General features: G+C 39.2%; 1 protein-coding gene across 10 annotated transcripts in view; it reads right to left on the reverse strand.

Moving 5' to 3' along the window:
• Positions 1-26188, reverse strand: part of MACF1 (microtubule actin crosslinking factor 1) — a 392660-nt gene that overhangs the window by 167124 nt on the left and 199348 nt on the right. For all 10 annotated transcript variants that reach the window (XM_004371912.3, XM_023727207.1, XM_023727198.1 and 7 more), the window contains exons 6-22: positions 20784-20950; positions 19874-19986; positions 19661-19767; positions 18775-18894; positions 18536-18631; positions 17692-17819; positions 17512-17605; positions 17145-17299; positions 16138-16414; positions 15052-15180; positions 14311-14388; positions 13370-13531; positions 11770-11874; positions 11051-11146; positions 9227-9352; positions 6300-6452; positions 4008-4162 (exon numbers count right to left, since the gene is read on the reverse strand). In XM_004371912.3, the coding sequence (XP_004371969.1) occupies positions 4008-4162; positions 6300-6452; positions 9227-9352; positions 11051-11146; positions 11770-11874; positions 13370-13531; positions 14311-14388; positions 15052-15180; positions 16138-16414; positions 17145-17299; positions 17512-17605; positions 17692-17819; positions 18536-18631; positions 18775-18894; positions 19661-19767; positions 19874-19986; positions 20784-20950 (2261 nt within the window). The remainder of the gene's footprint in view (positions 1-4007; positions 4163-6299; positions 6453-9226; positions 9353-11050; positions 11147-11769; positions 11875-13369; positions 13532-14310; positions 14389-15051; positions 15181-16137; positions 16415-17144; positions 17300-17511; positions 17606-17691; positions 17820-18535; positions 18632-18774; positions 18895-19660; positions 19768-19873; positions 19987-20783; positions 20951-26188) is intronic.

Consider the following 26188-nt stretch of genomic DNA (forward strand, 5'->3'; position numbering starts at 1 on the left):
AACAGCATGTGTGTTACTGTTACATGAGAAACTATCTGTTCTGTAAGCCTTCACCTGAAGTACAATAAAATATTAAAAAAAAAAAAAAAAAGACATTACATTTCATTGTGTTAGAGGTAATACTGATGTTGTTATTATTTCTGAGATATATACGGAAATATTTATGGATGAAATGATATGATGACTAGGATTTGCTTACAATAGGGAGGTGGGGGCAGGCACAGATTAGATTAGTTTGAAAGATTGGCTATGAATTGATCAGTTTAAGCTGAGCAATGAGTCGGTAGGTGTTTATTTTACTATTTACTTGATTTTGTACATGACTGAAATCTGCCATTAAAAAAAAAACAAAAAAGGGATGGAAAACTAGAAGCCAAGACCTCTGGTTAAAATAACAGATATTAAACCCATCAGTTTTTCTTCCCTACCGTCAAAAATTCCATTATAATCTCAGTAATTTTTTTCAGTGGTTTTTAAAAAAAATACTGTTTAAGCTTATATAGACAAGGAGCACAGGAAAGGACCACAGCAGAGAAGCCACGTCAATTAAATTTTAGAAGACCAAAAGTGAATGGCTGAATGCTAAATAGCTTTGGTTTCACTACTGAATTACGTGCCTAGAGTGCATTTGCGTGTATACACAAGTGCACAGGTAAGCAGAAGCCAACAAGAAGCAAGTCATTTTTCATTAAGAAACCTCCAAAAGCCCAGAAACTGGAGGAGCCAGATACCACTGAAAGCAATGGTGGAGGATGGAGTTGGAAACAGGAAGACTGGAGATTTTTCTCTGGAGAAAATGACTAGTTCAAAAGCAAAAACCTATAGATGCTGATGTTTGGAAGCTTCCCAACAAAATGACCAGATCTTAGATCATCCAGTATGAAGCCTACCAGTTTGCAAGCCCCAGCCCCAGCCACAGTTTCCAACCTGCTTTCAGTGCCTCACTTTTAAATGTGAGCATAGTGAAGGATCAACAGTTGAGGAAAGCCTGTAACAGAAAAGAATGAATCCAAAATGGACAAAGAGAAAAAAATAAAGAACAGAAGAAAACTTCAAATCATTAAAAAAAGAACCAGATGCCACAAAAAAGGAACAGAAAAAGAACTCTATAAAACAAAAATTTTGTTAGAAAAAAAAACTCAAATTAAAAGTTTAAATAAGAAGTTGAAGAAACCTTAAAAAAAAAAAAGAAGAAAAATACAAAGAACTAGAAAATAGAAAGAAAATCAGTTCAGAAGGGCCACAATTTGACAAATGGGACTTCTTGAAAGAGAAAATAGAAAAAAACAAAGACTAAAATTATTAAAGAAATAATCCAATAACAATTTTCCCAGATTTGAAAGATACGAGTTTTTAGTTTGAGTACAATGACTGCAAAAAGACTTACATGAAGGTACAGCATCGCTTTCAAACATTAGAGAAAAATAAAGAGTCTGAAAACTTCCAGAGAGGGAAAGAAAGATTTCATTCAAAAGATAACTTGTTAACTGCTCTGTATCACAACTGTGGTGGTGGACACATGATTCTGTGCATTTATCAAAATCAACAGAACTGCTCACTACAAAGAGTGAATTTTACTGTTATGTAAACTTAAAAAAGAATGAAAGTGGCAATGGATCTCTCAACAACAAATCCCAAAAGCTAGAAAACAATAAAGCAATGTCTTCAAGGTACAGAGTGAAAATCACTTCCAAACTAGAATTCTGTAGCTGGCCAATCAAGAAGGGAGAGGAAAGATATTTTCTGATATGAGAGATCTCAAGGAATTTACCTCCCATGCACCCTTTCTACTGGAGAGTGTTCTCCACCAAACCAGGGAATAAACCAATAAATAAGATAACTTGGAAGCAAGGAATCAGAAGGTCCAACACAGAAAAGAAGTGGAGGGAATTTCCAGGGTGAAGATGAAGAGAAATGCCGGGGTGCCGGTACTGAAGTAGGTCTACAGAACAGATCCAGAGTGGAACAGGAAGATACAATGGCTCAGAATGGATGTTTCCAAGACAAAATAAAAATGAAAACTGCCTGCAGTGTTTGGCTATATTGAGAGGCATTTTAGAGTAAGGTAAAAGAGTTTGGGAATAAATTCATAATATGCAAATAGACAACCGTGTAGTAAAGCATTTAACCTGGCCTAAAAAGAGATCTAGCCTTTGGCCTCGGTTTCTGGGAGGTAATCTCTAAACCCCTAGAATGTCATGATTGATAGGAGTGTCTTTGTTTAGGGTGGGGGCTGGCCACACCAGAAAGTCTAACAATGTGATTTGTGGTGGGGCTTTTGGGTCACCTGGTATCAGCTCATAACACTCTATCACTCGACCTCCAGAGGGGCTAGAGACTGAGGTTAGCCACGTGGGCAGTATCTGATCAAGCCCCAGTAAAAACTCTGGAACCAAGACTCAGGTGAGCTTTGTTGGCTGGCAATACTCTGTGCATATGTGTCAGAAATCAATAAGGCAAAGTAACATGTTCATGATGCCACAGGAGAGGACAAGGGAAGCTCCACGTTTGGTACCTTTCCTGGATTCTGCCCTTTACGTCTTGCCTTGGTTGATTTTAATCTGTATCCTTTCCCTATAATAAACTGCAACCATGAGTATAATAGCTCTCAGTAGGTTCTGTGCATCCTTCTAGTGAATTATCAAAGCCAAAGTCGGTTCTGGGAATCCCCTCAAGCTTGCAGTTGGTGTCAGAAGTGAGGGTGGTCCTGCGTAGACTGTGCTCCCTCAAACTTTGTCATTGGTCTAACTCACGCATCAATTAAGCAAGGTAAAAAACAAAGCAATTATCAACTCCAGGGAAACAAAAAGTTATACAAGAAATATAAATATTTATTCAGACATATATTCACTTACCCATTCATTCATTCTTTCATTCAACAACCATTTACTGAGTATCTACTATATAGCAGAATGGTTCTAGGTGCTAGGCATACAGAGATGAACAAAGCAGACAAAAATCTCTATTCTTTCGAACTTCTAGTAAGAGGAGAGAGGCAATAAACAAATATATAATCTGTCTGGCAGTATTAAGTTTTTTGAAGAAAATTAAAGATAAGTAAAGGAGACAGAGTGTGATAGGCAGTGAGTGGGGGTGGGCGTGCATGGGAATGATAAGATGAAACGAATGAAGTGAGGGAGCAAACATGTAAATATCAGAAGCAACCAGGGAAAGTACAAAGACCCTGAGGCAAGAATATGGTTGTTTTGTTGAGAAACAGGAGAAAGACCAGACTGACTTAAGCTGAGTAAGCAAGGAGAATGGCAGAGGATGAGTTCAGAGAGGTAAGGCATGATGAAATCGGTCTCACAAAAATCACCTACAGACTTGTGGTTCAGCACTAAAACAATCTTATGTAATAAATAATAATGAAAAATATCAATTTTAACAAAAATCATGATATAACTATACTGGAAATATAGGGTGAAGAAAAGGTTTGTGTAGACATCTAACTTCTAATTTCCTAGAGTAGGAAGTCAACAGATAATGTCCAAAGTTGAAAAAAATCAGGAAATAGCAGAAAAATCATGTTATTTAGAAATTTGGAGTTAAAAACTAGAAAAAATCTGCTAAAAAAATGGAAAATAGTTGACCCTGGGAAGTAGAACTCTAGGATAAGGGAAGTGATTACTAGTTTTTGTTATGAATTTTATGGTATAATCTAACTTTTTATATGCATATGTATTACTGTGATAAAATAGAAATTAAAAAAGAAAATTGGCTGTCACTACAAAACCAATCATCTGAGAGTAAACTATTTATAACCAAGAATTCTTTAAAAAGGAAATACCACTATGCCTCAAGTCAACACAAGTATTTACTGAAGATCTATTATGTGGCTGGCAGTGCTTGACTTGGTAGCCTTAATAGGAGGTCCTGAAGTCTTTTCCAAAAAGAAAAGTAAAACTCTCTTTGCTCAAGGAGATCACAAATGCAAATGTGATCCTCCATGAGTTCACTCAGGCCAAAGAGCAGAGGACAGTAATGAGCAGCAGTTGAGGAGTTACCTGCTGGCCATCTCAATGGCATCCTTATTGGGTGGGGGGATGAGGAAGCAGACTGATGGCACCATTGCCTCATTGCCTGTGGGGCTGATCACTTTCCATTTGGTCCGCTGCGAATTATCTTCCAATACACACTCATCATTCTTGCAAATAGTGATCTGAAGAGACAAATTTACGAAGTATTACTAGTGGATAAACCAACAACCCATTATTAGCTGGTACCTTATCCCAAGGCTATGATATTATTAAGAAAAAAATCATTTCGGAGATATACTATCACTTAGTAAGAGTTCCAGATTTTGACAAAAAGATAATGTGTATAAATACACAATACAGGCAACGTTGTGACATCAAATAAATCAAGGAAACAAGCATTTATAGAATGCCTTTACATGTCAGGAAATTTAGTGTATGAGAATTATAAGAAGGTTATAAGACCCTTAAGACCAATCTCTCTGCACCTACAACCACTGGAGTAAAAATAAATGGGACATGAATAATCATAACTTTGCTTTTATACTTCCTTCTCCTTCTTCCTATCATCCCATCCAAATCCCTGAAAAAGTTTTAGCACTTTGGAATCACCAATTCCTTCTCTTAGGAAACAAGTATCCAACATTAATATCCCTATTTTACAGAAAGAAATACTGAGACACAGAAAAGTGTAGTCCCATTCTTTCTTTTATTCATTCATTCTTTTGTATAACAAATATTTACTATGTACCTAGAAGTATCTAGGCCACTATGGATAAAAATGGTACAATGGTAAGCACACAAATATGGTTTATAGTCCACATAATTCTAATGGGGTATACAGTTACAATGCTATTATTGTGTGTAGGCGAGTAGATTCTGACTCATAGTGATCCTGTATGGCAGAGTAGCACTGCCCTATTGTGTTTGCTAGGCTGTAATCTTTATGGGAGCAGATCACCAGGTCTTTTCTCCTGCAGAGCAGCTGGTGGGTTTGAACCATCGACATTTCCGTTAGCAGCTGAGTTCTTAACCACTGCACCACTAGAGCTCCTTGTATAGTTATAATACTATGTGACAAATGCTATAATACGGCAATTTACCAGGGAACAATGCAAGGGACACAATCCAGTCTTGGCCAAAGAGGTAAAGAGAGATTATTCAGGACCCTGTAAGCTGCATTAAGGAGTTCAGACTTTCTCTCCAAGGACATTGGGGTATTATAGGATTTAAGCAGGGAAGTGACATATATATATATATTTATTTTAGTTCTTTTTTTTTAATTGTACTTTAAGTGAAAGTTTACAATTCAAGTCAGTGTCTCATACAAAAATTTATACACACATTGTTATGTGACCCTAGTTGCTCTCCCTATACTGTGACAGCACACTCTTTTCCACCCCAGATTTCCCGTGTCCATTCAACCAGCTCCTGACCCTTTCTACCTTATCATCTTGCCTCTGGACAGAAGCTACCCATTTAGTTCATGTAGGTATTTGAGCTAAGCAGCACACTCTTCATGAGTATCATTTTATGTCTCATAGTCCAGTCTGATCTCTGTCTGAAGAGTTGGCTTCGGGAATGATTTTAGTTTTGGGCTAATAGAGAGTCAGGGGGCCATGTCTTCTGGGGTCCCTCTAGTCTCAGTCAAACCATAAGTCTGGTCTTTTTACTAGAATTTGAGTTCTACACTCCACTCTTCTGCTCCATCAGGGACTCTCTGTTGTGTTCCCTGTCAGGGCGGTCATTGGTGGTAGCCAGGCACCATGTAGTTCCTCTGGTCTCAGGCTGATGGAGTCTCTGGTTTATGTGGCCCTTTCTGTGGAGTGACATATTTTTTAAAAAAACATCATACTGGTGGCAGGATAAAGAATGCACTGAATGGGGAGGCTGATGCAATGATCCAAATGAGAGAAACAAATAGTTTAAACTAGGGTAGTAGCAGCAGGGATGGAAAGAAGTACATTTAAGTGATAATCACAAGATAGTATTGACTTGGTAGTCCTCCTAGCTAGGGAGGGTGGGGAAAGAATAAGAGAAAAGGGAGAGCCAAAGACATCTCCCAGGTGCTACAAAGAACCATTTATTTCAATGCTTAGGCAGCTGGGTGAATGATGATGCCAATCACTGAGGCAGGGAGCAGGTCAAGATTACAGAGTTGAGGCTTTTTAAAATAAAAATGATGGGAGAGAATTGATCATGTTTAAATTCTAATAGGAAAAACTACGGTTGATCCTTCCTTATTATCATAACCATAACTGAAGGTTTTCCTTCTCCCTTCCTTCTCTCTGGTGCCTAGAGGTACCCTTTCCACCTTCTCACCTCAATTTGCCGATAGTCGCAGATGGCCTTAACAGAGATGGTGCTCTTTAGCACATGGTCTGGACTGCGAGGCTTTAGCTGAACAATGGCTTTTGATCTCCCAACAAGACTGGCAACGGAACTCTTGGACTGTATAAGCTGCTCCTTTTCATCCTACAAAATGAGAAGAAAAACAAACAAACATTAATGTTTTGCTACTCAGGGTGACAAAGTCAACAAACAACACTGAGTACTCCACTCCCTCAGAGAATATCATTTCTCAGTTAAGTAGGGATCCTTAGTGGAGCCATCTTAAAAACACAAGGATAAAGAAAAAAAGAGAGTATATTTCTATCTTCTACCAAGTGCTTTTGTACTCAAATTTTGTAGCTTTTTCCCTGTGCCCTTTTCAAAATACCATAAAGTCACATGCAAAAACAAAACAAAACAAAACAAAAAAACTCTCTAGCTGCCATATGTGGTTATACAGTTAACAAACGATTTCCCCAAATAAGGTTTAGAGAACATAGAAGTTAAAAATAATAAGTTATTATTTTTATTATTGTTATTGTTGTTGTTGTCGTCATTATTATTATCATTCAGTTTCTCACTGGTAGAAGCCAGTTCTTGCCTTCCTGCTTAGGAGAAACTAGAGTTATACTTTAAAAAAAAATTTTTTTAAAGAACTGTATCTCCCAAGCTCTACAAATATTTCATTTTCTTAAACTGAGTCAAGTTTTCTGAAGGAAGATCTTAGTTCTTCAGCAAACAATGCTGTTGGTGAAGGCATTGTGATAAATGATCTAGGGTTTACCTTTTAGTATCTTGTAATCTGCCATATTCATTTAAATTTTATTGGTTTCAAAGAAGTATCATGCTAAATGGAAACTCTCAAGTTTCAGCAAACCCAATTATCTTAAAAACTTCTTGGAATAAAGTTTTTAATAAGGATATATATCCAATGAACTTCTTGTCAACAAAATTGGTAGCAATCTACTACCAATTCCATTAGAGAGTAAAGAATAACCTTTATTAATCAGGATATTTCAAGGCCATTTTGAGGTATAAAAGTCCCCAGAAGAGGGCTTTCTTTGGATGGAAGAAACTTTGATGAGAGTAAAGAGTTAATAATGTTAAGAAATGCCATTAAAGAATAAGACTATGCAAGTAAAGAAAAAGAAATGCTTAAATAAACTACCTGTGCCTGTCCCCGGGAGCATGATTGGAAGAAATACAACTTTAACTTATTAGTTAAGAAAGAGGAATGGAATATATCAGGGAGACAGCCACACTTTTCCATACTTCAGAGCTGGTCTACCCATTTCAGTTTCCTCGCATTAAAGATGTCAATTTCTGTCTAACCCACAGCCAAACGTCTCCAGCTCCAGAGACCAAGTGCTCAGCGTGGTAAAAGTTCTGAAAAGAATCAGAAGCCAGGACAGATGCTCCCGAACCTTTCGGATAAGCTGAGGAGCAGACCCAGGTGACTCCATGCCCCGATGACGCCGCCAACCCGATGCCCCTGACCTGGAGAGGAGGGAAGAGAGCAGCAACCCTCGAGAAGAGAAGATATGACAACAATAGCAGGGGGGTTACCCTGTGACAGAAAGGTACTCTGTGGGACGGAGGAGATGATAGCCAAGTATTGTCTTCCTCCTTCACACCTGCAGTACCATCAAGAGAGACATTCTAGAGAAAACATCTGAAAAGTCAGGTTTTTATCCTTTATTCCAAATTAATTAAAGTAACAGACTACTGGCCCAGATGAAACAACTAATGTAAACCCATTCATAGGTTTATGATATCTGAAAGTATACCAAAAAAAAAAAAGAAAAATCAACTAATGTTCACAAATGCCCAAATTTTACCCACTAAAAATAACACTGGTTTGGATTATTCTGGTTCTCTTATTAAGAAATTTCTACTGAAATGATCTGGAGGTTCTCTTGGTTTCTCACGTAAGAAAAATTTCTCTATTATATACACATTTCTATCTTTAAATGAGATGTAGCTTGAGTCCTGTCTTGCCAACTCTTAGTGTAATGTACATAAATAAATATAAATAGTCTTGCTGCTGATTTTATTACCAGTACACGTGAACAATAATTCACTGGAGAAAATAAATATAAAATTGATTTGTATTAAATACTGGATGCAAAATCTATTTTCAAAAGGTTAATACTGCTACATAAATAAACTGGACAAATATTATGTTACATCTAAATAAGATTTTAATATTGTCCTTGAATGATTAAAATCAATTTTCTAATACCTCATTGTTGTTGTTAGCTGCCATTGAGTCAATTCCAACTCATGGCGACCCCATGTGTTACAGAGTAGAACTGTTCCATAGGGTTTTCTTGGCTGTAATCTTTATGGAAACAGATTGCCAGGCCTTTCTTCTGGGGAGACACTGGGTGGATTCGAACTGCCAACCTTCAGGTTAGTAGGTGAGCACAATCCATTTGTACCTCCCAAGGACCTCATCACTACAAAAAGAAAATTACCAACAAAGAAAAATTTGACTCAGGTCCATTTCATTGTTTGTTTGTTTGTTTTTTAATTCTCTTTTGCATGAGAAAATAAAAAAGAATTTGATGTTGCTAATCCCCTCAGCCCTATTTTTATGTTCTACGCCTAATTTTTATGTCCAAATTTCAATTAAAACAGAAATAATGCAAAGAAAGTATGGTGAGCATTAAGTGGCTCAGAGGGAGATGACTAGACTTTACTTCAGTAACATACTCAAAAGAATCTTATTAGCAACTTCTTTAAAGAAAGAAAGGAAAGAAAGGGATAGAACAAAATTGATTAAATTCTATCTGAATGTGAGCCAAACTTTGTAACATTAACCAGTGCCCTGGAGCTTTCAAGGATACAAACAGTAGCAGCTGATATGGTTTACTCTGTTTCTCAGAAGTAAACAACCCCACTGATGCAACACCTACCATGGAGTCCTGGAGCAGGTCCTCAAGGCGGGATAAGCTGGTGTTATGGTCACAGGAATATTTTCGTTTGATAGAATCTTGGAGGTTCTTCAAGAATGACTCCAGGTCTCGTGCATCACTGAAGAACTGTGGGGATATAAGGGAGAGATGCCTTGTGCTCAATAAGTCACAACACAGATGTTAACTAAGAAAGAACAACCTTACTGTGCAGAGCTGAGCAGAGGTGATTACACTCCACTGGGTTGTGACGGTTCATTACAAAGGCCACAGAAGTTTAAACTGGGGGGCTTAAAATGCTATGTCAGTAAAGTATTAACGGTGACTACAACCAAAAAGGAGCCCTGGTGGCACAGTGGTGAAGAGCTCAGGCTGCTAACCAAAAGGTCGGCAGTTCGAATCCACCAGCTGCTGCCTGGAAAACCTATGGGGCAGTTCTATTCTGTCCTATAGGGTCGCTATGAGTCAGAATCGACTCAACGGCAATGGGGTTTTTTTTAACCACCAAACAACTCAAACCCATTGCCGTCAAGTTAATTCCAACTCCTAGCAACCCTATAGCACAGAGTAGAACTGCCCCATAGGCTTTCCAAGCCTGTAAATCTTTATGGAAGCAGACTACCACATCTTTCCTGAGGAGCAGCTGGTGGGTTTGAACTGTCTACCTTTCAGTTAGCAGCCGAGCGCTTAACCACTGCACCATCAGGGCTCTTTGGTGACTATCATAGAGCCTACTAAATCCTAAAGAAGTTAGCTTGCATCCCACCCCTCAGAAATCACTGCTCTTTCCTCTTGACTTCTGGCACTTAGCTGTAAGGTATATTTCATGAAAAGTCTAGAGGTCAAGGGATCAAATACATTTCAATTCATTGATATGATCACAAAATGATCCAAAAATCAAACTGAACCCACTGCAGTCAAATTGATTCTGACTCACAGCAACCCTAGAGGACAGAGAAGAACCGCTCCATAGGGTTTCCAAGGCTGTGATCTTTATGGAAGCAGACTGCCACATCTTTCTCCTGCGCAATGGCTGGTGATCTTTTGGTTCACAGCCAAGCGCTTTAACCACTGTGTCACCAGGGTGCCTACAAAATGATCAGGGAGAGTGGTTTAAGGAAAAAACATATAGAGGTAACAGCTCATTGCTTCCTTCACCCTCGCCTGAAAACAAATAGTGTATTCTTTCATGTGGTTGTAGATTGAAAAAACAACTGGTCACAGTATTTTCCAGCTCCTCCATTAACAGGTGGAGTCTATTTCTCCTCTTCTTGAATCAGAGGTTGGCCGTATGACTTGCTTTGGACAATGGCACATTAATAAATGTGATAGAAGCAGAAATAGAAGTGTTTGGGCATTGGGACTTGCTCTCCCTTGCTGCTTGAGGAACACAGCCACTTTGTTTAAGAAGCCTAGGCTAGCCTGTTGGACGCTAAAGACACATGGCCTTATCCATATCACCCCATCCAATTGTCAGACACGTGACTGAGGCCATTCAGACCCAGCCTACCTGCCAGCTGCCTTCAGCTGTGAGAAAGCTCAGGTAAGAACAGAAGAACCATTCAGCTGGGCTTGGATCAAATGGCCAACCTGCAGAATCATGAGCTAACTAAATGACTTGTTTTAAATAACTAAGTTTTGGGGTGGTATTTTATACAGTGAAAGCTAACAGATTTACCTTCACACACATAATCTCTTGCCTGAATGAAAAAGGATATTTATTCCCTTCATCCTCTCTGATGCACACATACACACACACACACACACACACACACACACACACACACACACACACACACACACACACAAACACAGAGTCCACCATACCTGAAAATAAGCAGTATTCTCTTTCACGTGCTGCTCAACACACAAGCACAGCTGCTTCATCCACTGTAACTGGGACTGGACAGCGGCACTGTAAGCCTGCAACAACCAAGCACACAGACAGAAGGGCATGAGTTTAACAGACCCAATACGTACGTGCAACGCTCTCTTCCAAGTACAACTCTGCTAATGATAGAGAGACCAACAGAAGAGACATGGAGATACTTGACTGGTATATGCTCAATACTTCCCATGAAAAAGAAGCCTGCTTTTTACCCAACATGGTTTTGTTAGAAGAGGTTACATACAAAAGTCCTCTTCCACTAAATGATCTAGTTAGCAAAACCCAGACATCAATAAAACCATCCTAGCCTCCTCAATCATCTCTCTGGTTAGGAGGGTAAAGGCACCACACCAACAAGAGGAGGGATCTGTCTGGACAGTTATTTGAAAGAAAACGGTCCATGTCACTTTGCCCCATAAAGTCAGGAGTCAATGTATCTCCTCTTACTGTTCTTAGTATTCTCCTTGGACTATATCAAAACTGTTTGCAGTCTTTTAGGGGCTACAGAAACACTGTACGGTAGAAAGGGATTAAGAACCAAGACAAATGATCGCTGACACTTCCTCCAAGTCTCTCAGTGGACAAAGCCTGCAATTTGAACATTTCTCTAACAACCACGTCTGAGCACTTGACTCTCACACATTCTCAAGCCACATACCTCCACGGTCTGCTTGGCTGGGTGGTTCTCAAGTGACAGCAGCTCTGCTGTATCCTGTAGAGACCGAAACACATCCTGCTTCTCCTCCAGTTCCATTGTCAATTCCTGAAAGTTTATGCAATAAGGGCTGTTCAGGGAGGGGCAGCAATAACGAAAAAGCTGTGTTCCCTACCCTACCTTAAAGGAGCCTATAACACAGGATTAGTGCCACAATGAGATGTATAAAAAGTACATGCCAGAAAATTTCGGAGAAGTAAAACCCTGGAATTATTGGGGAATGATTCACGAAAGACACGGGACCTGAGCTAGACTTGAGTAAAGTGAGGAAACGTGGAATGAGCACTAGGGGCACAGAAAGGAGATAATTTGGCCAGAGTGGCTAGCTGGTATCAGCACCCACCTACACAGTACATGACACATCAGGAGATCAGTATCACTGACTGGCTGGCTCTGCTCAGACTATTCCCTCAGCCTGCAGTGCCTTCCTCTGACTCTTAATTCTGTAGGACCCAGTTTAAATGCTAGCTCTTCTGTGAAGCTCGTACTAATCCTTACAATCAGATTTTATCCCTTTTTCCTTGATGCTTTCAGAGCACATCCTCTATATCTGTTATAAAGCCTAACTTTAGTTCTCATATTATCCATATATTATTCATTCTTTCTTCTTTGCTTCCAAAGAATTATATACCAGTCACTAACCAAGAAAAGCTTATTTTTCTTAAGAACTCTAAGTCTGGCTGCCAAGTATCTAAAGTTCTAGCAAAAATACTCCCATGTGTACAGAGTAGAACTGCTCCATAGAGTTTTCAAGGTTGTGTTTACAAAATCCTTAAAAATTCTTTGAGATATGAAAATACTAAAAGCAGCAAAAAATAACCCCCACCTACTTGTATATGTCTTTCACTGAAAGGTATAAAAAGCATTGTCCCATTGTACAATGCAGAATTTTTCTTACCATTTTACTGATTAAAAAATTCAGGCCAAAAATTATTAAATGAATTACACGGAATTCAGAATTTGTGAGAAGCCACGAGTATACCCTAAAACAATACTATTAATAACAATAGTAATAGCAACATTAATAACGATCATCATCATAGAACTACTAAGTTTGTCCTATGTGCCAAGCCCTATACTGTGTTTTGCCTGTGTTAGCTTATGAAATCTTACTCAGCCTTTATAACAACCCTTTGAAGTGGTGCTATTATCCCATTTTATAGAGGCCCAGAGAGATTAAATGACTTGCTCAAGGTCAAAGAGCTAGTTGATGGAGGAACAGAATTTGAACTTAGGTATCTCTCACTCCAAACTCTGTAATCCTAGCCAAAAAGCTGTATTACTTCCAAAATGACTCAACTTGCAGATTGCTGTTCCATTCACCCAAAACACTGTCTAAATGCATTCTAAATAAATTAATTCTAGGGCTCTACTGTCCGTCCTCCCACATATTCCTCTTATATGCAAACAAGCCATCAAGTATGGTCCCCTTGTCTATCCAGCAGAGTGCAACTCCAGAAACCCAAGCTCTCAGCAGACTAGCCCCTCTGTCTCCTTCTGCTGCTATTGCATAAACATGACAGGCTTGTTGTGCTAGACTCACGGAGAAGTAATTTCTCTTGGCTGAGATATTGGGATTGTTGTCACTCCAGTCATATGCTAGTTCCTCCTCCTCCTTCTCATTCAACCAGATCAACTCAGCTGTAGCTCTGGAGACAAATTTATGCAGGCTCTGAAGGTGCCTCATCCGGAAGCTAGAAGTTTCCTAGATAAAGCAAGGATTACAAGATTAAACTGCATCCACACGCTTGTAGAAGATAGCACATTTGACATCAAAGCAAAGAATAACTGAGGAAATGAATTTAGCCTTACTTTTCTATCCCTAGAGCCCTGGTGGTGCAGTGGTCGGCAGTTCGAACCCACCAGCCACTCCTCAGAAACTCTATGGGGGCAGTTCTACTCTGTCCTATAGGGTTGCTACGAGTTGGAATCAACTTCCCCACAATGGGTTTGGTTTAGGTTTTTGGTTTCTATCCCTGGGTACTACTCCATGGATTCAAGTTTAGTATAAAGCATTGGACTTGCATACAGGACCCTAGAGCCATCTTCAATCCTAGCTAGAAGCTAGAACTCACCAGGCCTTTGTGAGGCTCTATGAATAACAAAGGATCTAGGCCTGTCCTACTCTGTACATTCTTGACAGACAGGAATGAAGAGCAGATAGAAGACGGGTTCTCTCTTTACCAGTCTCCAACTTGTAGCGTTGAGTGTCTCAGAGCACGTTTAGCCACGGCTTTGGTGAAGCATGATTGCTAGGAGGGGTGCTACTTACTTAAAACTTTCTGGAGTAGAGGTTTCTGACCCATTAAGAAAATTTAGGAAATGTTATAATACATATGAACAACTGCACAGTCAATGATATAAACTAATAAACAGAAAACCGAAACAGGCCAAACCATGAGCTTTCTGAATTGGGGAAAAGGGGTTGTTGGAGGGAACCAAATTCTCCACGTGCAGAACACAAGAGAGTCAGTCAAAACTCACCTTCAATTTACAATACTGTGTTTCCAGCTTCCCAAGAGTTTCAGCATAACTGGTATGGAAATTCTGGGACATTTTGCCCTGATAAGAAAGAAAGAAATGAAATGAAAATACATTACAGAAAGAGTAACTAAAATATATCTGTGTTATGGTTTCAACTATGTAAATATTATGTTTGCACATAGACAAGCATTGGTTACAGAAGCTTAGACAACAAAACCATGGGTCAGGTTTATAGAACGGAGCAGTACTAAGTGGGCAAGAGTTCAGTGGGGTGAATACAATTGACAGACTTCACTGTCTCATGCTTCTAGCAATTCTAATGGGTTTCTAAGCAAAACCTATGCCTAATGACTCCCAAACTAATTCAGTTGCTTTTTTGAAGGAGAGGCTTGAAATAGAAAACAGAAAGAATGAGTGAGGCAAAGGGGTGATGAGGGAATAAAGTTTCTCTATATCAGCTCTCTATTGCAGACAGATGGCAAAATGGAAAAAGCATGAATTTTCTGAGGCATTGGGTTTGAGTTTGGAAACATACCAATTTGACCTTAGAGTCCAATATTATTTTTTAGTAAAAAGGGGTTAATTAAAATATCTTTCTCACAAGGTTATTTCAAAGATTAAAACAGACACTTTACGTGAAAAGGATATAATATATATGTTATCATTCTTTTCCAGAGCCCTCTTCTCCTTAGGGACAGCTGCAATGCGCGTGCTCCCATGTGAGTTCTGAATGTCACTCACCTCATACAACCTGGCCTCTTTGACACTTGAGCCCAGTTCTTCTACGCTGGTGTGGATATGCTGCTGTGTTTCCAGCTGCAGCTCCACACTAGGCAGGTCGTTACCCCATTCTGCTCGCTCCAGTTTCATCTGAGACAAAAATAAATAAACATAATAATTTACTGCTGAGTTGGCAAGTAAAGAAAATTGTCAGAAACAATGTTTGGGCAAGTGGCTTAGGGGCAGAAGACTGGTCAAAGGGACATCTAAACCTTATCCATCATTCTATGACCTCTTATAGAAAAAAAGGCCATAATCACCCCCAAGAAGCAGCAGAGGCAGACACTTGCTGCTGCATTATGAGAATACATTCCTGAATTTATTATCCAGGAAAGAGTCTTCAGAGGCTGAAAATATGCATTTTTCTTTATAGAGTCTCCTCTCCATTTCATAATCTAAACAGATATGAGAGAAATTGATAAAAAAAAAATATTTCACTTCATTCATGGCATCAACTACAGGCCAATGGGAGATGATTTTTAAACAGTTAGCTTGTCTTTCTACATTTTTATTTTTGGTGCGTGGGGAATCCAACATCTGGGGATGGGAATAATTTAAAAAACAGCAATAGGGTTAGAAGGTAGGAAGGACAAGAAAGACAACATCAAACTTGAACCATTATCCTAGAATATACATGAATAGTGCCCCTTGGAGTTGTGAAACACAGCAGCCTTGCTTAAGAGCTGAAGCCAATTTAAAAAAAAAAGTGAATAAGCTTCTTTGCAAATGAAAAAATTTCAGAAAAGATAACTGAAATTTATAGACTCTACAATTTTTCCCACAAGCTCCCACTTAGGCACAGACAGCTTAAGGAAACAGATTTCCAAGGGGCTTCAAATTTAAAATGCCTACATATTGAGTAGGATTTTGAGAATTTGAGCTGACCTGATCCATTTAAGATTTAAGGAGAAGGTGGCTTAGGTCCCAGGCAGCATCAATAATTAAGAGAATCTACAGAAGAGGCACAAAGCAACTTGACCTCCTCAACAAACTTTCAGACTCAGTAAACATTAGTGCACTGCATAAGCATTTTGGACATATACCCACCTGCATCTCCTCTACCCAAGACAGTAGTTCATACACAAATCGGAGATTGCCTTCATCCTCAGAGGAAGAGATAGACACAAGTTCAGCCCGAGTCATGGGTTTTCGGAACCAGGAGGTAGAAGAAGAATGGGTTCCCTTGGTCAAAGGTTCTGCCTTTAGATGAGTAGTGGTTAAACCAGAGGGTGGAGCCAGTTCAAGTGTAGTGAAATGGCCCTTCCGGTACAGGTTTGTGCACTCTAGACGCAAGGTGACCAATTCATCCTGCAAACGCATAACCCTGAAATGGAAGAAGAGAAAGAAGGAAAGGATTTAAATTTTTAACATGCTTTTAAAAGTAAAATTTTCCCTATTCATTTTACAAGGATGTGGTTAAAAAAAGAGAGAGAGAGATCATATCAGGAGAAGTGTTTTGAAAAAGAAAAAGTGTTACATGAATGCAGGCAATATTATTAACATCTTCATCTAGTTCAGAGTTGTCTTTGAGGCAAATGCCAAATTACAGTGTTAACTGGAAGGAAGCAAACCAATACCTATTTATGTAACTTCTGGGTGGCATAACAGAGTAAACAATGGATTAGGGGTCAAGAGATGTGGGTCCTAGTCTTGGCTCTGCACAAACTAACTGTATAACGTTAAATAATCCTTGTCTCCTCTCTGGGTCTTGGTTTCCTCTCCTACAAAATAAGTACTTTGGATCACCAGTGGTTCTAGACCAGATGTGGTAACACCTCTGCAGGGCACTCTGAAATGTGAGAGCATTTTAAGATGTCACAGTGAATGAGGAATCCTACAAGTATTTAGTTATCACGGGCCTGCAATAACAGCAAACTGTCCCCCACCACAAGAATCTTCCTGCCCAAAATGCCTATAGTATCCCCAATGAGTCATATTAGACTAAATCACTTCCAAGGTCCTCCCAGTCAGTGCTGGTCTCCTGATCCACTCTTGATACACAAGCCTCAGCAGAAAGCAAACCAACCTCCCCTTTTGAGTTCCTTGTTCCTCACCTAAAAGCCAGCTCTTCTAGCTGGTAGTAATTCTCATCCCGTAGGATCTGGAGATCCACCTGCAGCTGCCGGATGAGACCTTCACATTCCTGAATGTACATGATGACATCTGACTCCCATTGTACTGGTTGTCCTGATTCCAAGTGAGCAGCATCCTGAGACAGAAAGGGAGAATAAGAGTGGGAAAACTCCCATGACTCCCACCCACTAGGAATTGGGGAGCCAAAGGGTACACTGCAGTGCAATTCCAAGATGTAAGGATGTAACACAGACGATTACTCAAGTGTTACCTTCAACCATTAGAGCAGAGGATGAGAAGTGGAAAGCATGTGATACAAGAAGTGAGACAAAACAGTCAGAGACTCACAGCCTGCAGAGTATTCTTAGCTAGTGTCAGTTTTTCTTCACAGTTCAAAGCACCATTCTGGATTTTGTTTGCAATCTGTAGCAGCAATTCCAGCCTAAAATAAGAAAAAAATCATTCAATCTCACGGTTCAAAGCAGCCCAGTAAGTAAATGTCAGCTCACCCTCAGGCTCTGGACCCACCTCTCTACAGCTGGCCGAAGTGATTTCTCTCGCTCCAACATCTCAATGATAAGTTTTCCCCACTCTTCTTCCACATCATTAGGGTGATAACCTTGAGGCAGTTTAATTCGGCCAAATTCAATCCACACCTAAAAAAGCCAGAGATACTCTTTTACTTCAAAAACACAGCCATACCTTCAGTCCCAGTTTTTATTTATTCTTTGTATGTCACTTCTTGCTTCTTTATCCAGCCACTCAGCAATTCTTCCCATTGTCTAATAGGAGAAAAACAACTGAATATTGGGCATTAGGATTTCACATTCAGGTGAAGGCAAAAAAAAAAAAAATCACCTCCGAAATATAGGGACTCCCTGCTCTAAATCAGTCCACTCCTACATTTTTGGTAAATCCTCCTGTCCTCTCAGTGATACCCATTCTGGGAAGGTTAAATGCCTATTTTTAGGAATCAATGTGAGTGGAAGTCCCTTTTCTTCCTATCCTAAGAAAAGAATTAACTTCCCTCTGAAAAGCAGGAAAACTCATTCACAAATTTTAAGAATTGAGAATAAATATATACCATTTTTCAATAGGTCTTTTAAAAAATGCAGATGGTTGATACTGCCCCTTTGCCCCAAATTTTAAAGACTGGTCAGAGAGTATTGGTATTAGTGCTAGTTGGGAAGGGGACACAGGGAAATCTGTCTTAAAAAGAATAAAATTTAAAAAAGATATAAATAAATAAGAATAAATAAATAAAAAGAAAGAATAAAATAAAAACTTAAATAAATAAAAAAAAAAGAATAAAATAAAAACAATAGTGCAAAGCAGCAAACCCCAAGTCTCAGCAAAGGATATGCTTCCTTACCTCTAGTGATTTATATAATTCCTCAATTCTTCCTTTTTCTCTCTCCTTGGCAAGAATTTCTGTTTCTTTGAAGTGTATATATTGGTTATAAAGTGCCTATAAAATTAACATTTGGTGAATGAATGCAAGCAATAAGGCTCAATTTTTCATACAATCTCACCCAAAAGCAAGCAGCAACAAGCTCTGAAACTTACTCCCTAGAATGAATTTATAAAAATAATTTAAGCCCATGACTTTACCTTTAATTCAACAGGGTTCTGGGGGAAAGATTTATCTGACATCAGTATTGTGTGCTGTTTGATCCAGGGAATGAGGGAGTCCACCCGGCTTTGGTACTCTTGCCACCTGGAGTCCACTTCCTATTGCCAGAGGTAAACATCACATATCCTCTGATTAGCAATATCCAAAACAGCACAGGCAAAAGTAGCTCAGGCCACCCAAAACCACATAAAATCCTTCCCTCTAATTGCTTGGACCATGGCTCAGTTTAATACTCAGAGTCCCAGTTTCAAAGCACCCCAAGGACTGTCAGTATGGGATTCAATTTCCCGATGCTTAAAGGCTACAAACCAAGCTACTAAATATATTCAGAAAAGATCTATGATATACCTAATCAAGCTAATATTAGAGGCTGAAAAACTACTGCCTCAGCTTGAATTAGAGCTAGGGATGGTAAGGGCATTCTTTGCTGGCATTTAGTACTGCATGGTCTGTGCTAGATGTGACAATATTAGCAGCATGTAGACTCATTTTCAGGGGCCAAGTACAAATTCCATGTATGATAAAGATGATGTGGATTCAGTTTGCTCTGTATAAAAGTGCTTTGTATACAATGAGTAGGAGCTCTTGGTGGTGCAAAGTTAAGCGCCTAGCTGCTAATCAAAAGGTTAGAGGTTCAAACCTACCAACCGCTCCATGGGAGAAAAGACCTGGCAATCTGCTCCCGTAAAGATTACAGCCTAGGAAACCCCTATGGGGCAGTTCTACTCTGTCATATGGGGTTGCTATGAGTCAAAATCGACTCAAGGACACATAATAACAACATACAATGAGTGCTTAAGAAACATTGTCTAATCAACCCAAACAAATCAACATTAGAAAGTATGTAGAAAAATATTCTTTTACCGTAGCACTGATCCCTTCTCCACCCTCAGGGACTTTAGGGAAAGCATCATAAATCGAAGACACGTAAGTGATAACAGACTTTTCATCTGGAGATGGCACATCCACATCTGAGAGAGAAAGGACAAGAAATTTCTTAGTCAGAGCAAAGGAATCTGCCAGGAGAGAGAATCATGAATATATGCCAGAACTCACTCGAGTTTTATGAACTCTCACCTTCTGCATCCAGTAATCGGGTGACCCCCAGTCTTTCTGCCACTTCGAAAGCCTGTTCCAGATTTTCTCGGTTACTTTGGATTTGTACCCTCTCCATATCTACCAGATCAGGTCTGTAAAAGTTCACCAATGCACATGAAAGGCCTCCATCTACACATCAAACATGAGTTCATACCAAGAAAAACCTCTTAAAAGTTCCCAGAGCTGAATACCACTGAATAAATTAGAGAGAAAAGAGGTTTAGAGGGGTGCTAATCCTATCTTTAATGACACACCAGGAGCTCAGTGCTCCCTAATCCCAAACTTACATAACAACAGGTTCATTGGATTTCATGGGAAAGGTATCATAAGCCAGTACAGAATGAAAACTGAGGTGTGTTTATGACCATTAAGAGCTCAATGATTTTGACTTCTGTCATTCAAAATTCCTTTGTCTTCCTCACTCACTCCACTCGAGCCACCAGCTGTTCTTCAACCATTCCAAGCAAGCCTGTTTCCAGCCCTTTGCACTTGCTACTTCCTCAGACCAGAACACTCTGACCCCAGGGGTGTGCATGGCTCACTCCCTCCCAGCTCTGCACAAACATCCTCATCAGAGAAGTCATCTCTGACCACCCTGTCCAAAGTACCAAAGCCCCATCTCTCTCTGTCCCTCTATTGCACTGACCACTATATGACAGCATATATTGATTTGTTTACTGCCTAGTCTCCCCATGAGAGGAAGAACTTCTGCTGTTTTGTTCACTGCTATCTATGCTTAGAATAGTAGGAGCTCAACAATTATTCCTTTTTCAAATGAATAAATGAATTAGAGCCTTGATTCTTGGTTGAGGGAAACATGGCATTATAACTAATTACAAATAAGAGGAGAAGCAGCCCCTCAGGCACACTGAAATCCCATTGTATTTACCTGTATCGGTGAATGAGTGCGTTAAACATCTTCCCATCACTCCAGCAGGAGGAAAAGTTGGTGCATTTGATTCCTGTGTAACCAGCTGTCACCTTCTGGGTCCACAGGAGCAGCTTCTCCTTGGCTGACATGTCTCCTGACTCTCCACTAATGTAGATGTCAGAGATCTGGAAGAGAAAGGACACAGAGTAATTTAGTACACATAAACTCTCTGTCTTTTCCATACACTATGGCTCTTAGAAGACGAGAGAAATTCTAGGCTGGTAGCACTTTAATGACAATTCCAACATATGTTCACACTTTTTGGTAATCAAAGAAAAGAAAATTAAAACCATAAAAAGTCATTTTTCACCTATCAAATTAGGATAGATTTTTTTAAAATGATACTACTTAGTAATAGGGACAGTACTGTTCTTAGTTGCCATCGAGTCAATTCCAACTCATGGCAACGACATACAAGCACAGTAAAACTGTGCTCCACAGGGTTTTCAAGGCTGTGATCTTTCAGAAGTAGACTGTCAGGCCTGTCTTCTGAAGAGGTGCCTCTGAGTGGGTTCAAACCACAGACTTTTCGGTTAGTAGTTGAGCGCTTACAGTTTGTGCCACCCAGGGACTCCCAGGGAGAGTACTGGGTATTCTCATATATTTATACTCTCACTGGTGAGAGTATAAATCGTATAACTTCTCTAGATGGCAGCTTTTATTCAAAAGTCTTAATATGTATATATACTTTGATAGGAAATCAACAGAGATGTGCAAGGAATTTCATAAGGATGTTTATCAAAACATGGTAAACATTTTATAACAAAAAACTATAGAGAGCTTAAACTTTAAATAAGGGACTGACTGATTACAAATTATTGCACATAAAACAAAAAAATTCTTTGTAATACTTTAAAATGTATGCTTTAGAAAATTTTAATGACAGAAAAATGATTACCATATTTTATAAAAAGAAAACAAAATAATATAAATATGTATAGCAATCCTAATTTTATATAAAAGATATATAAAATACACATTTACATATGTGATGCATATATGTACATGAATGTAAATACTGGAAAGAAATACACCAAACTAGTAACTACGGTTATCCCTGAGTGGTAGCATTACAGGTGATTTTTATATTTTCCAAATATTCTACACCCTGTGCATTTTTAATAATTAAAAAAAAAGCTATTTTAAGAAATCCCCAAGATCTAGCACAGGACTTACTTTAGAGAGATGGCAGTGTACAAGAGGAGAAAGTACATGTCTTTGATTCCACACCCATTCCAAATCCCAGCTTCACCAATTTGCAAGCTGTATCTCAGTTATTACATCTGTAAAGTGGACATAATACCTACCACCTTTCCAAGGTTGTTGTGATAATTCAGTCAGATTATTCTTTAAAGTACCTAGCTCAGGAACCAAAACCAAATCCGTTGCCATCAATTCCAACTCATAGTGAACCTGGAGGACAGAGTAGAACTGTCCCATAGTTTCCAAGGAGCACCTGGTGGATTTGAACTGCCGACCTTATGGTTAGCAGCCATAGCACTTAACGACTACATCACCAAGGTTTCCAGCTCAGGCACAGGGTTATGCAAAACAGAGTTCCCTCCCGTCTTCTTTGTATGGGTGATGGCCTTCCTTATTTCTTGTCTAACTTCCACAGCACTGACAGTTTATATCATCATTTAATTAAATATTACCTTGCATGAATAGCTATTATTTCATACATTTAATCTTATCTCCCCAAGTCTATAGGTTTCCTGAGTAGCTGGCACTACATCTTAACAATCAGAATGATCTAGAAGCAAACAGCAGCCCCTCATGAGGGAAAGCTCCTCACCACTCACTGTATGTGTTCAAGGAGAAGCTGGATGCATGAAGAAATAACCTCCAACTCTGAGACTCAGTGATCATGGCCCTTCCACATACTGCCCATTGCACCTAGTGTTGTGCTGGTCATCTGGTAGACAAACATGCTTTAACTAATAATCACTTGGCTTGTAAACAGCATAATAAAAATAAACAAATAAAAATATTTAGGGGGTAAAGACCTCCTAGGTGGTGCAATGGTTAGCAGTCAGAGGCTAACTGACAAGTCAATGGATTGAACCCATCAGCTGTTCCACGGGAGAAAGATGCGGCCATCTGCTTCCTAAAGATTCAGCCTTGGAAACGCTATGGGGCAGTTCTATTCTGTCCTATAGGGTCACTATGAGTCAGAATTGACTCTATGGCACGCGACAGGATCCAGAGACAGGATGCTTGTTTGACAGCAAACTTAATTAGCGAATTCAAAGCAGTGTGTAAAGTCAAACAAGTCTGGGCTAACGTTAACAATGGCTGTCTCTCCTGGAGCGGGACTATGGATAATTCTTTTTTTCTTTCTACTTATCTTTTTTTCGGACCTTAAATAATGAGCACACATTACTTTTAAAATGAAAAACATAAAATAATCTTTATTAAAAAGAAAAAGTCCTTGAGTCAGGCAGATATGAGTTTGGAAGGAAGCATTTACCAGGAATGTAACTACAGGCAAATTACTTAAGCCTCTTGTACCCCATTTTCCCCATATTTAAAATAGATAATAACTTTCTCATAGGGTCATTACAAGGATTAAATAAGGTGATGTAAGTAAAGCGCCTAGCTCAGTTCCTAACTGTGTTCAATAAATGCGAACATGTATTTCCTTCCCATAATAATAAAACCGTATATCCTGCACATTTTCTGCTTCAGGTGGTTTGGGGAGGGAAGGCATGAGACTGGCAACAGAACACCTGTCTCTTAGTTGTCTCTATCAGGTGCAATACTTGGAAGTAGTAGCCTCCCGGGTGGCCATTACAAGGGAGCAATCAACAATAAGTCACCTCTAAATCTCTGAATGGTAAATTCACCAACTCAACTCATAACAGATGAGATTAGATATCAACAGAAGACACTAAAATCAGGGGGGGAAAGGCCAAGAACTCTAATACTTTCACACATTGTCATCGAGTCAAATTCCAGCTCATGGTGACCTCATGTGTGTCAGAGTAGAAATGCACTCCACAGGGTTTTCAATTGCTGTTACCTATGGAAGTAGATTTTCAGGCCTGCCTTTCTCAGTGCCACTGGCTGGATTCAAACTGCCAACTTTTGGTTAGTAGCTGAGCACAAACCATTTGTGCCACCCAGAGACCTTAACTAATACATTACGAAGTATAAAAGAAAGCCACAGGCTAATAAATGTTACTAAAATACCTGAAGAAAAACTATGGGAACAAAAAAGTATGGTAATCTGCATAGAGTCTAAAACAGGGAAACCAGTAAGTATTGCCTCCAAGCCTATGCAGGTGAAATGGTGCCCTAGCCAGCAGATTCCAGGCTTTTAGTCTCCCTCGAGGGAGACTACAGTAGAAATCAGGCTATCAAACTCTGATGATACCAACTAATAAGACTATCCTGAAAATCTTATGTTCCACCCACCATCTCCCTGCTCTGAAGCCTTGTTCACCCAACAACCTGCAGATTATTATTTGCTCCCATATAAATATCCTACAGTAAGAAAATGCACTGAGCAGCCGATTCAAACACTATCATTTGGCAGTTATAATTCACACCATAAATTAATTAATTCACTTCAATCTCTTGCAAGTGTAATCAATGGGAGTTAACCTCCTAAAACCCAATCACCTCCAAGTACACTGAAAAACTGAGCTACAGACCTGCAAAGTTGAGGATCCAACAATGGGCTGTGGAACCCAAGCCATGATCCTGTGAATCCAGTGTCAACAGCCCCTCCCCAGGACCAATCTGTTCCAGTTCCCCTAAACAACATTTCTATCTGCCTAGTCCAAAGGCTAAATGCCACCTGCCATTGACATATGCCAGTACTTTCACTGTAGCCTCTTATTAAGGCAAAACATTGATGAGAAAAGGAGATATATTTACTGAAGTGAGAAGGGAGGGCACCTGAGTAAGCAAAATGGAATCTGAGTATTTGGGTTCTTTACCCAAAAAACGAATTTCTGCCAATTAATATTGTATGTCCAGTAGAACCACAGTCAATCTCTCTGATGACATTTCCTATCTGCTAATCACAATATCTCTGTAAACGACACTGAAAATAATTCAATGAACAGCTTTACTTCAGATTTTCAATACAGCGGTAATGAGACAGGAAAATGTTTACATCCCTTGGGGAAAGAAAAATACTCTATTTGGATTAGGACCCCTTCCAGGACTGTAAACTGGAAGAGAAAAATGGAGTTGTCATCACAATCATCTCAGTAATTAAATTTGGCTTTCATCCATCTCTTCACGTAATACTCACATATGATGTGCACAGTGCTGTCCTTCAGGCTGTGCAGAAACTTCTACCCTAATCTCCCAAATGCAGAAACCCAGTTTCAGTTTCAGGGAGCTATCTCCCTCATCTGGATTTTAAGCAAAAAAGTCATTTGCTAAGGAAAGACAGCCTCAATACCATCCTAGACTATGCATGTCTACCTGAATTCTCTTTCAACCCACACTTTCCAAGGACTGATTAATTCCTCCTCTGAAGCATTTTCAGAAACATAATGGTTTCCTAATAATTCATTAATTCAGTAAGTATTTACTGAACAACATCTCATCTGTCCTAACACTATACCAAGCACCATGGAGAAGACCAAAAAAGCCAAACATATATTCACTCAGTTAATTTATTTTTTCAGCAACCACTATTTCCTAGAAACTGTGTTTAAGTTCATTGTATCTCAAGATAAAAAAAAGCACAGCCTTGGGCCCCAAGTTCAAGCCATTTGTTGGGGAGACAATTTACAATACAGGGAAATCAATGTTGTGACATAGGTAATCGTGTAAGTTAAACTAGCAATGCTAGGGGACTCCTCAGAGACAGCAACATCTAGGCCGAATTTTAAAATATAAGTAGAAGTTACACAGGGAAAAAAAGGGAAAACCAAAAAATAAGACATGCTTGTCGTAAAGGAACTTATTTGTGACATGCCATATCTGCCCAGAATACAGCTACCACAAGTATAAGGCAGTCCCAATTTTTCCCAAATGACAACAGATGGATGGAAGTAAGAGAAGGATGGAGGAAGAAAAGCTTTGTAGCCCTGTTGAATATATAAACTTTTAGAAATTCATTTATACATATTTACAATTAAGTATTATATGAAATATATTAATTTACTACTAATACTTTTTCTATCTTTACAGTTCATAAAGCTATGTTATTAAAACTCTTCACATGTACCTTTGATATCAATGTCTTTGTCATCAATAAGGCTACTTTTTGTATAAATTTTCTAGAAAACATCATCTGCATTTCTTTCAAAAATTTTGAGGACTTCCGGCAAGATGGCGCTCTAGGCAGAAACACCACGCCGTCCCTCCACAACAAAGATCCGAAAAACTAAGCCAAACAG

Source organism: Trichechus manatus, unplaced genomic scaffold (genome assembly GCF_000243295.1).
Source record: "Trichechus manatus latirostris isolate Lorelei unplaced genomic scaffold, TriManLat1.0 scaffold00015, whole genome shotgun sequence".
Classification (NCBI taxonomy): domain Eukaryota; kingdom Metazoa; phylum Chordata; class Mammalia; order Sirenia; family Trichechidae; genus Trichechus; species Trichechus manatus.